Source organism: Eschrichtius robustus, chromosome 9 (assembly GCF_028021215.1).
Source record: "Eschrichtius robustus isolate mEscRob2 chromosome 9, mEscRob2.pri, whole genome shotgun sequence".
Lineage (NCBI taxonomy): Eukaryota > Metazoa > Chordata > Mammalia > Artiodactyla > Eschrichtiidae > Eschrichtius > Eschrichtius robustus.
In genome coordinates this window covers 114,768,713-114,781,110 of record NC_090832.1, presented here as the reverse complement: position 1 = coordinate 114,781,110, position 12,398 = coordinate 114,768,713, and the positions used below count along the sequence as shown (strand labels likewise).

At 45.4% G+C, this 12,398-nt stretch overlaps 1 protein-coding gene across 1 annotated transcript in view; it reads right to left on the bottom strand.

The window, feature by feature from the left end:
- Nucleotides 1–12,398, bottom strand: part of COL19A1 (collagen type XIX alpha 1 chain) — a 361,076-nt gene that overhangs the window by 16,648 nt on the left and 332,030 nt on the right. Inside the window, exons 42-47 of the mRNA XM_068550858.1 lie at nucleotides 11,255–11,299; nucleotides 11,089–11,151; nucleotides 6,913–6,948; nucleotides 6,733–6,777; nucleotides 3,937–4,107; nucleotides 2,193–2,259 (exon numbers count right to left, since the gene is read on the bottom strand). Of these exons, the coding sequence (XP_068406959.1) occupies nucleotides 2,193–2,259; nucleotides 3,937–4,107; nucleotides 6,733–6,777; nucleotides 6,913–6,948; nucleotides 11,089–11,151; nucleotides 11,255–11,299 (427 nt within the window). The remainder of the gene's footprint in view (nucleotides 1–2,192; nucleotides 2,260–3,936; nucleotides 4,108–6,732; nucleotides 6,778–6,912; nucleotides 6,949–11,088; nucleotides 11,152–11,254; nucleotides 11,300–12,398) is intronic.

Below are 12,398 nucleotides of genomic sequence, written 5' to 3'. Positions count from 1 at the left end.
CGACAGCCCTTCCTGGGACGACCCTCCCGGAGGCCTGAGAGGGCAGTGTGGAGGTGGCCACATCTCCTCCCCTGCTGGGCAGGCCACCAGGGCTCTGCCTTTATCCAGCATCCCCGGGACTTGCAACACGGATACCTCCTGTATCTCCGCACGTCACATTTTTCTGAGAGTGCTTGGCTATATTTTCTGACCTCCTTAACCAGCCTTTAAAAACTTAGACTAATTAACTACGGAACTATTTACTCTGTGTTTTAATGTAAAGTATTTTAAGAAATTGAAGCTCGACGTTAAAGCTGCCTGAGAGAAGAGATCATGGACGTGATAAAAGGAGATTCTAAAATGTAAGGGCAAAATTAAAATTACAAAGAGAAAACTGGTAGCTCAAAAAAAAAAAAGAGTGGACAATTGTATTAATAAACTATCATGTCAGAGCAAGGTAAAGATACTTCGCAGAGATCAATGTGAAGTGAAATCAACAGCATGAATTCACGACCTTTGAAAAAACATTTTTTTCTATTGTGTCACTGAAGCTACCAAAAGTCCCTGGGTTAATCTGTTCTCTCTCTAGTGCTCACGTGAAATAAGATAATGTGCACTCAAGCACCGAGATTTTGGTCTCTAAATCTAACTACTGCTTAAAATATTCAGGGCTTCCTGGAGAGGTGTTAACTCCATGTTGGAAGTGAAAGATTTAAGAGGAAATTAGGGCATCTTGTAATCTTACTGCTTGCAAAATTCAACAACGCATTTTTAGCTTAGCAAAGGAAGGATGCTTTGCAAAAGAAGCGGGAACCATGAGCCAATGTAGATTTATTTTCTCAAGACAAATAATTCCCACCTTATAAGCTCACAGATGAGGGACATGATCTTGATTTTAGCAAATCACTTGATTAAATCATGTAATATCCTTGTGACTAAATAAAGAAATGTAGAGTGGATTTTAAGACAACTATATGGATTCAGAACTCGCTAATGCCATAGATTAATAGATGATTTACGAATGAGCAGGAGAAATGCAATGGCATTTAGACCTAACCCTCCTTAGTCAACATTTCTAGCAACAATTAGAATGATGACATGCCTAGGAAATTTAGAGATGACACAAAGTTATGAGGGTCAGCCAACCTGCCCTATGAGACAAGATTCCAAAAGATATTTTCAGGTGAGAATGATGTTTGAACACCAATCACTTGAAATTGAATAAGAAGAAACGTAAAACCACACACTTAACGTTGTAAAAATGAACGCAGTGCATAATGAGAAACCCCTGATTTTTAAAAGTTCGTATAAGGAACATAGAGGGTTGTTAGTTAATTGAAAACTCAAAATGAATCAACAGTGTGATATGGAGACTTTTTTTTAAGGAATGCTATCTTAGGCTGCATTATTAAAGTATCTACACATCAGGCGTCAGAAAACTCTCTCTGCAAAGGGTCACATAGTAAATATTTAAGGATTTACAGGCTATACGGTCCCTGTCACATACTCAATCCTCCTGTGCAGCACGAAAGCAACCAGAGAAAATACATAAAGGAAGGAGTAGGACTGCACTCCAACGAAACTTTATTTGTGGACACAGATTTGAATTTCTGATCGTTTCACATGCCATGCAATATTATTTTGATTTAAAAAAACCATTTAGAAATGTATCCTCTCCCCTCACCTTGCCCCCCCCAAAAAAGGAAAAATGATTCTTAGCTTGTAGGATATACAAAATCAGAGGGCAGGTAGACCGGGCTGGTGGCTATGGTCCGCTGGCCCTGGTCTAGATCAAAAGATGCTGTCTTCTGCCCTGGTCACAATACTCGTGGGGAAGGAAGGCCGTTCATAAATGAAGTGTTTCTCCAGGGCGATGAGGTGGGGGAGCTGGGCACCCTCACTCCACAGTGGAGAAGACTAAGGAGGGGTACTGTGGATGCGGAACAACATGAAGGGCTGTCATGTGAACGAGGAGGACGCCTGCCTTGTGCTGGTCAGCAGACCAGGAATGAAGAGAGAAGTCACAGAGGGGCAAACTTAGGTTCGTGTGAGCAAGAAGCTTCTATGTGAGCTGCCCCATCACATAGCTGGTCACTTCCTAAGGCTGCAGCTGCACTACCATCTTTGGAGAACGTTGCTGGAGGGACCCCCTACAGCTGAGGGGAGCGGGGAAGCGGGGAAAACTTCAGAAATGTGTATTAAGCAAATCTCACCTTCAAAAATCCTCAGAACCTCTTGATTAATATACTTCTTTATTTCTTCAAATGAAACCACATCAGCCTAAAGAGGGAAAAAAAGGCCTGTTAATGCAGAACCTAGCACAAGTGAATAAAGAACAGAAATGTTGGGTTGGCGTGCATGCTTGAAACATCTGTAGAGATCCATCAATCAAGCAAAATACTTTTGGCAATTGACCCCGTTAGGCAATAAATATCTTTTGTTTTGATCAAATGCTGGGAAGAAGTGCATAACTATAGCGCTTTAAAAGCCGTGGGCCGGCACCATAACCAGCGACGTGAACATACTTCCTGTTAGATTTCACACGATTAGGAAAGACATTTCCTATTACTTCATTTTCTGAAGTAATTTGAAGCAGTGTTATGATGGGACCACCCCAGGCACATTTTTAACCTGTAACTAATCCGTGGACACTGGTAAAGTCAATATCTAACTGATTTTATTATGTATCTTCAAAGGAACAGAACTCCAAGTACGCTGAGAGATTCTTTAACATGTTTTGTTCATGGGATAAAACTTACTAAGTTTTACCCACTTCATGGTTAAGTTTATTTGTAATCTGCGCATTGTAAGCATACTTGTATTAAGAATTTTCTTTCCTTAATAGAAAATGCTGCGGGATCTGGTAAAGCGGAGTAGGTAAATGACGCCAGTTGAATTTTTAACCCCTTGACAAATAAATCTACATGAATTCGACAAAGAACCTAACATTTATAACAGTAACGTTTTACTATAATACCTTGACATTTTTAAAAGGGAGCTATTATTTTTCATGATGGTTAGGGTTTCAAAGTATGTTGTTACTCTTCTTTGTATTTGGAGGTTACTATCTGGGGGTATATGTGTGGCATTAAAGACAATACGATGGGCTCATAAAGTGATGACTTCTGTGGGACAGAACAGTTCCAGTTTCAATATTTTATTTTCACTGTTTATGGGGCAAATGAACTGGAATGAATGCATCTAATACCACGTACTGACACAGCACTGAGAATTCACTGTACAGGCTTTATTCAAGCAGAGTGTAGGAAGAGTGGGTAAACTAAAGAATATGGTGGGAATGCCCAATTCGGCCCAGTCTCTGGAATTGGCTGATTATCTGAGGACGGCACGTCCTTAACCCCCTGGCCTCACGCTAGGACTCCCCTTTCTTCCTGATGTGGATATTTTCAGGTTCAGTTCCTCTGTGGAATGGCCATCCACCAGCCTCCTGAGGATGTTCATAAAGACATGGGCTTCCTTAGCCAAACACTCTTTCTTAGCCTAACAGGTTTCCACATCAAAGCACCATACAGGGCAGATTTGTTGTTCTGATAGTCAACAAAATGGAGTGTTAACACGAAGCAGACGTGTGTTCTCTGTGTAGTGTAAGGGGACACTATGGATAGTATTGAAGAGTGTGGCCTTGGAGTCGGTCAGGCCTGGGTCTGACCCACTAGATAACTGTGACATTGGACAGGTCCGCACTCGGCTTCTGCATTCGTCAAGGCGGATGGACAGGCCACCTGTCGTCCCAGTTTAGTTGTGAGGATCTATTGAGGGATGTTTAGTGAGTACGAAGTGGGGGAGCCCACACATAACTTGAAATAAGTGACAGCTATTGCCACCCTTGTAGAAGCCAGCTTAGGTTCATTATATTAATCTTGAAAGGTTTATGACTGCTCTTGTTGTAAAAGGGACACGTGGTCAGTCCCAGCCACGAGTTCTCGGCCCACTTACCGGGGAGCCGGGGAGGCCGGGGTGACCTGGAAGGCCTTGGTGTCCCGGGGATCCCGGGGAGCCCTTATTTCCTGGGGGCCCCATAGGACCTATGTCCCCCTTTATGCCTGGAAGGCCGGGTTTTCCACGTTCACCTTGTGGGCCTCGGTCTCCTGGAATTCCCTGATCACCCTGTTAAGGAAAAAAATGAATAAGAATGATCTCTTCTAGAACCACGTTAGCTGTGGTTAAAAGCAGAGGTTCTGGATTCATACTGGCACGTGCTAGCTGTGAGGCCTGGGGTAAGGGACTCGAACCCGCTCCACCCTGCTTCCTCTCCCTAAAGTGGGGTTATTAAGAGAATCCACTGAATAGGCGATGCTGAGAAGTGAGTTAACTCAGGTAAAGTGCCTAGAACAAGCCAACACGTGGAAAGCACTCAGTATAAAGTTAGTGACGATGTGACTTGTACCCGGGTGCCAGTCTAGAACGATGACACTTTTGAAAGTCAACAGTGGCTGTCACTTCAGGCCTGGGTCTCCTTTTCAATAACAAAGGAAGATGGTTAAGAAGATTTCATCACTGAAAGTTTTCACTCGGAGAAGCTTCAGGACACTCAAAATCTCTCCTAAATCATGTGTTTTTCCTTTTTTCTGCTTTTTCCTGTGTGTTTGGTCTTTAATAGTTTCTATGGGTTGGTTTCTGTGCACGTGTTTTACATGCACACACGTGTATGTGTGTGCGTGAATGTGTGCGTGCACAGTGGGTCTTAAAGACTCAGGAAGGTGAGAAAGGGAGCCTTTGGGAAGGTTCAAAGTAGGTGACTGGGGTGAAGAGTCATCACTGAGGTCATTTATTCAATAATGTAAATAAACTATAAGAGAATTCATTGATTACGATGCCATAATAAATTAGACGTGCCTGAATCTGAGAAGAAGTTTCTTTAATGTAGACTTTGATCCTGCAAGGTGTCTACTACTGTATGTGTTTGTGCATGAGAGTATGAAAGAGGGAGGGGGTGAGAGAGAGAGAGAGGGAGGGAGAATATGAATGAAAGAATACGTGTGTGCGTCTTAGCAGGTGTTTCAGTACCATATTTCAAATATTCAGTTCCACAATTCCAGGAGGTGATGACCACACTGAATATGAAAGAATGGTGCATGGACCTGCCCGGTATTTCACTGCATTATTCTTTTATTTGTGACTATTCTGCAGAAGTCCAGACTCTATTTCTCCTGATTTAAAAAATAATAAAAATGAATGAACAATTACAAAGATCTATTTGACCATAAATGAAGAGATATAGAAAGAGGCCATGCAGAAAGAAGAAAAACAGTTGGACCTAATTTCAATTCTACTGTCTTGGTTATAAAGATATGTCTCATACAAGTATATCAACCCAGCTTGCATTTGGAGAAATATCAGAGATGACTGAGATTTAAAAAAAAAAGAAATAAAAGAACTACTAGCACACTTTGAGCATGTGCAAAATAAACACGATTAAAATTATTTATAGTTTAGGCACACGGATGTTCATTATAGTAACGTTTTTTATCATGAAAATTAGAAAGAACCTAAATACCCAGGACAAGGGGGCAGGGTATTTTCCAAATACCTTGGAAAAGGTATATGCAAACAGTGGAATAACATATAGCCACTAAAATGTCCATGTGGATCTAGATTTACTGGCATGGAAAGATGGTCGTCATATATTAGGTGAAAGAATTCACTTATGAAACAGTACGAACCAATTTTTTGAAAAGTATATATTCACTTGTACTGATGCATTAAGCAAACGTGTATATGATGTATAACAGTGAGATGGAAATACGTCCAAAATATCAATAGTGCTTATCTCTGCGTAGTGGGATAATGTAGGCTTTTTTTTCTTTTTTCTATATATTATCTCTATTTTTGTGTTTCCTTCAGTTAGCATGGATTATTTGGGTAATAATAAGTAAACTAGACACCAGGACACAAGAACATGTGTGCACGTGCACACACACACACACACACACACACAAACACACAAGCCCTCGTTAGAACCCCTCTGAATAACAATGCTCAGGGAACCTGTTGCCATGGAATGGATCCAGTTCTAGCAGAAAATGCTAAGGTTCCTTAGAGAAAAGAATGGGAAGCTGCAACAATGACATCAACAACCAAAACAATGAAAATAAAAGCGTATGCCATAACTGGCATTACTAGTAGCTCTACATGTTCACTTCCCCTTTGTCCTTCTCTTCCTCCTCGCCACCCCCCTTCCTCAGCCTAGTATTATTCCCCCAGCTCAGGTGGTCTTGACAACACCTCTGCTCCCAGGGAGGCATTTGGAGTTGCAAGGAGACATTTCTGGAGGGAGGTTGGTTGTACAGGGTCTAGTGAGTAGAGTCCAGGTATGCTGCTAAACATCCTACAAAGCACAGGACAGGCACCTGTGACAAAGAATTATCTGCCCCAGATAGTAACAGTGCGGAGGTGGAGAAACCCTACTTCAGGTAAAGAACACACGGGTGACGGTTACAGTAGGGACATGTGTCTGAGACAGGAGGCTGATAGAAGCTTTCCAAACTGGAACAGCAAACCAGACTTAGTTGTGAATAAAGGCAAACCAGGTAGGGGTATCTGCCATATGCCCTGCTGCTGTTTCCCTGAATGGTCCCATTTTATGCCTGGCAGAGACCTTGGATCACATACACCCTAGCCTTTTCATACGTGGAGATTTCGAGGGGGTCTACGAACATAACTGTGTAACTCAAATGAGGGGGCAGTTGTGGAGACAGACTTAAATAACAATCACAGTAGGAATGTACATACCCGTTCTCCTTTGGGGCCTCTCTCTCCAGGCTTACCCATGATGCCCTGAAAAACAAATGTCAGCACTAAAAATCACTGTGTGCCAAGATTTCTCATCAGGCTGCTGGATCAGGAACTCTGGCAGGTAATCTGGATGTAGTTTTGCATTAGAACATTTATTTTCAATAGTATTTTCCATACCTGCACACCTGGTAATCCATCTTTCCCATTTATTCCCTGTAAAGACAAAAAATGATCAATATTTCTCATTCTGCATTAACAGACATAATTAAATGCAACAAAAGGGTAAAGTTTCAAGGACTTTATCATATTTCTACTGAGATTTTGGTGAGGCAGTGTGGCGAAATGGAAAACAAAATCGATAGAGTCAGCCCCAAGTTTAAATTCTGACTCTGTCACTTGCAAGTTCCATTTACTTCAGGCAATTTACTTAACCTTAATAGCGTCAGCTTCTCCACTTATAAAGTCAGGATAAAATAATGGCCTTAAAACTAAGGATTTAGGGAAATAACAGAAAATGCCTAGCTCACTGTAAATAGTCAACAGGGTTATTTTCCTTACTGATTCCATTAGGTACATTCTGAGAAATTAGAAGGTTCCCCATGGCACTGGTTGGCTGGTGTATGGTATTTATTGTTCCCGTCTAACAATCTTCCTACCAAAGAGAGTCATTCTCAGTAAATGGTCTCCGTTGCGGCTTGAGAAATCTCATAACATGGCCAGAGCCAGATGCCACTATGAAATAGACTGTCAGCCAGAGAACGATTGTTATTTTTCAGTTAGAAGATATGAAAGGACAGTGAGAAATCTGTAATCATGTTTTCTGAGAGTATTAAGTGGTAGCTTTTTCTTAGTAAATTGGAAGTTTCCCGAACTTTACAAGGCAGTTCTGGAGGTGGGAATAAAGCCCAGTTCTGCTTGCAGATTTATAAGCCTGGGAGAACCACTGACTAGGAGGTGTAAGAAGGGAAAGCACCTGGGGTCACATCAAATACTGAGAGTGAGACAGCAGGTACGTCTCTGAGATTTGATTTGAAGAGGGAGATCAAGGTGAGGAAATGATTTCTTAGCCAGCAGGCAGGTGCATGGACTTGCTCCTCTGAAAAGCCTGGGAGACTCTGATTGTGCGGGAGTGCAGTCCGCAAGGATGGATCTGCAGAAAAGCCTGTGTTTTCACTGCTGTAAATCACACTAACACCTGCCACAGTTGGGAACCCAACCAGAGTCCCCTGGCCTTCCTGAACAGCCTGGGAATTATCTAGAGCACTTTAACTAAGACCACGTTGCCCAAAGCATCAGGTTCAAAGGATTTATGTCATCCAGAAACACAAGCAAAAAAGGATAAAGCTGATGAAGGAGAGGATGTGAAAGAAACAACTGTGTTACTTGAATAAAAGAAGATAAATCTGGTGTAAAAATATAATTCATGTTTTTGGTAACAATACACGAAAATGAATAAACCTATAGATAATTTTTTGTCCCTTGTAATTCATCAGTGACTCTCATGTGTGTTCTCTTTTCTATGACGGTGTTACTAACTTGTTCTCCATGGCGGGGGGGTGAGTTCTGCTTTCAGAAAATTTTACAAAAGCCTCAGTGGATTTACCTCTATCCCCCTCGTCTCACTTATCTGCAAGAACCCTATGCTTTTTTCTAACTCAGAAAGTATGACCAGCTTTCCCTCCACTGCACACCTGCGTCTGAGCAGCTGACTGTGGGTGAAGAAGAAGGGTTACCCTCGCTCAGGCGTTCTGATCTACACGTATGGCAGCAGCTCCCAAGCAGCCCCTCCGCATCACCAGCCACCCTTCTGCATTTCCTGCCTTGACTCCTTCTTTCCAAAAGTACTTGCACATATTTTCCTGTCTCACGAAACCTCCAGCATCACCACCCCACTCCTCATGGTCAACTGATGACTTCCGTGCTTCACTGAGAAAATGACAGCAGAGGACCCGCTCACATCCCCGCCGCCAGAGCCACGCACCTGTGCGCATGCGTACTCGGACTTCCGCCCGCCCCCTCCCCGTGAGAAGGATGCTCTGCCCTGTTCCTTGGGAGTCTTCTCTCCTTACTCTAAGTCCACTCTCTTGTATCTTCAAATGTCCCCTGTCAACGGGGTCATTCTTATCAAGATCCTACCGTACTGTACTCTCCCCGCAATGAGGTCCACATTTCCAAACCTGGGGGAGAATTGTCAGCTCCTTTGTTACTTTTCTGTATGTTTTCCTCTCGTTTCTCTTAAACACTTACCCCCCTCCACATCCAGGAAACCGCCTTCGCCTGGTTTTCTTCACATCTCACTGGCTGCACCTTTTCAGTCTTTCTGCCATATCCTCTCCTGACAGCCCTGTTCTCTTCCCAATTCGCGGTGACCCTACTGTATCCAGGCTCAGGTTGAGATACCCAAATCAGTCTCTCCAGCCCTGGCCTCTCCATTAATTCCAGATGCACACATACACTGCTTACTTGACCAGAAATCCACTTGGATGTCGACTAGTGCTTCAACATGAAGTTTTACAACAGAGAACTCAAGTTTTTCCTCCCAAACCCACCCGTCTCACCAAACATACCACCCTGACCCGGTTGCTCAGACCCCAAACCACAGCTTTGACTGGTCTCTTCCTCACACTCTGCATCTGCCTGGTCCATCAGCAAGTGTTGCTGGCTCCCCCTTCAGCGCACGTCCTAAATCTCCTCTTCCCACCATCTGTATTGCTCATGGGGATCACGACGACGCTTCAAAGTTCTGCTCCCCACGCTCTGCCCTCCGTGCAGCACCCAGAGTACTCCTTAAGATGCAGTCATTTTCCTTCCCTGCTACAGATGCTCCAGTGGGTCTCCAGCAGACTTCACATGAAACCCACCCTCCATTCCTGGCTTAGAAGTTCCTCGTGGTCTGCCACTGCCTGCCTCTCCCTCCGTATCTTTGCCACTCTCCTTTAGCTCGGCTCACTCCTGCCTTCATGCCTTCTTCCCTTCCTTCAACACAGCAGGTTCTACTAGCCATTCCTTTTTCTTGGAACAAGGTCCCCCTGCCCCCCGCCCTCCTGGCCTCCCCATGGCTTGAGCTCTCCCGTCATGCAGGGTTTGCTCAAGGGGTGGGCCTTTATGGACTGCCCTATGTAAATTCGACTCTAGGGCTTCACCCTGCTCAGATCATCTTCGCCCTGAAATTGTGTGTGTCTGTTTGTTTGTTGTCTGTGTCCTTGTACTAGAATGTAAATCCGATGAGCTGCAAGCTCCCAGTGCTTGGCATGTAGTAGGCGCTCAAGCAGTATTTGCTGAATGAACAGATTGCTCTTTGCATAATCCCCTGGGAACTGGATGGCAAGCATTTGTGAGTGGCTTACAGGGGCTGGGATAGGGAGCTGGTAAAAAGGAGGGAGGGGAGGTAGGGAATGAGACCAATATTAATGGGGCATCTCCCACGGCAGGCACTGGACGTCTTACCATATGTCACGTTGCTAAAGTGACTCACAAACCCTTTGGGTCATAACTCAAACCCAGATCTTCCTGACTCTAAATTGCATGCACTTCCCGTGTGTTCATGTTGCCTTCTCTGGGGAGGCTGTGGCCAGGGAATGCCCTTACCCTGTGGCTTCACAGATTCTGAGCAGCCTCCTGAACTCTGCACCGCGCGGTCACCTTCAGCCCCCCTTCTCCTAACAGCGTCCCCTTCCCACCCACCCCACGGCGCAGAAACAAGCAAAGGGAGCAGGGACTTCTATAAAAAGCACATCCGAGAGTGAGGTATGTCTATTCCTCTTTATATCCCCTCCCTCGGGGCCCAGCACATCCTTAGCAAACGGCAGGGATGAGCTGAGAATATGTGGAATTGAACTGAATTAGTAGGAATGGTTGTTACAGTGTCACAGCAATATTATATATCAGTAGCCAAGAGCTCTTTTAGGACAGGAGGGGATGATGTATTTGACAGCAGTGATGTATGACCGTGTAAGAACAAGGCCCACAGGTAAAGGAGGGGATCTGATACAAGAGCTTCTTTCCTCTCTAGCTTAACACACAGGTGTTACATCTGCGAGTCTTCATATTTCAGGATGTGACAGGCCATTTCGTGTTTTAGCTCCGCTGAGAACATCAGACCTGAGAAATAATGAGTCTAATTTCCTGACATTTAAAACAAAAGACCTCACTGTTCTCACTGTGGTTTAAGACATAGAGATACTCACAGGGAGCTGGGCCCTCAGTGAGAACCACACCCCCAAAGCCATTTGCAGACCTGCTCTTACTTACTTGGAAACTACTTATTCCAATCTCAGACTTTCCGAAGAGAGAGGTAAGGAGGCAATGCTTAGCACATTTCTTAAACTGGCAAACAACAGATAAAGGACTTACAGGCTTTCCTGCGGGTCCTTCTGGTCCAGGGAATCCTATGTCTCCAACAGGCCCTCTCTCACCCTGTAGACGTGGCCACAGACAAACGTTAGCTGCCAAGAAGAGCTTCAAAACTGCACACAGTACAACACAAGGAAAACGGCTAAGTAAGGAATGGGCAACTGACCTGTTCTCCTGGGATTCCTGGAGGGCCTGGGGCTCCGGGTTTCCCCTGGGAAATTAAGCCAAGGGGAAATGTTAGGAGCCAGATTACTGAATAAGGCCATGCGCTTCCCTCCCCCACCTGAGCATTTACCACCTGTGCTGCAGGTGTGGCTCTACACCGACCTGGCATCCCTACCAGCCAGAGTCCCGGGGACCACACTATGCTGGGCAGACGGGAGGGCGGTCCCTCAGTGCACATGTGGGTGTGTGGTATGGCAGGGAGGATAAGCATTTTGAAAATATTAAGCCAGTGTATCCTCATTTCTGGAAATCCCTCTTGATGGGCAGATCTTCTTTACTTTAGGGGGAAGGAGGGCACGGTGGGTCAAAGAAGTCCTTCCTAGATTGTGATTTTCAAAGGAAGGTTCTTCAGTTCATAGGGAGATAGCCTGAAAAGAAGCATGGTTGATTTGAAAGGTCGTTTTGTGGAAAGGAGAGGACAAGGTTGGTGTGACCCAGCCTACCACAGCCTGGAGGACTGCAGACAGAGAAACCGTGGGCGAGAGGGACCACAGGAGGGATGAGAGAGGAAGACGGACCAGCAGAGACGTCAGTGGACACGAGCCCAGGCGTCCAGGCCGGGCCTAAGGATCCTGCCTTTGAGAAGGAGCCGCCGCCTGCACCTTGAACCTCATGCGGCTGGAGATGCAGGTGTGGCACTGAGACCATGGAAGTCCCAGTAGGTTGCAAGGGAATGGAGAGGGAGGCCCTCTCCCCAACTTGCCGTATGGAACTCTGGGAGCAGACCGCCTGACAGGCCAGCTACAGCTGAGTACCGAAGCGAGGCAGACACAAGGCCCTGAGATGGCATCCGGGCTCCCACCGCCCGCGTGCAGCAGGAGTGCCTGGAATCCCACGGACCTGAGTTGGGGGATGTGTTAGGGCTGAGAAAGCCAGTGTCCCAAAGGGTCTTGGCATGGACTCAGGGGTGCAGGGTGCTTGGGCCTGGAGCTCCAGACGAAGATCCCAAAGGCCGGGCGGTGCTGGCAGGGACCTCGGAGGCCCTGGGTAGGGCATGCTGCCCCCTCTGCCCACACGCCGTCCTGGGAGGGAGGGGAGGAAGAGCCCTGGGGAAGGCCCTGGAGGGCCCGAGTACACTAGGGAGG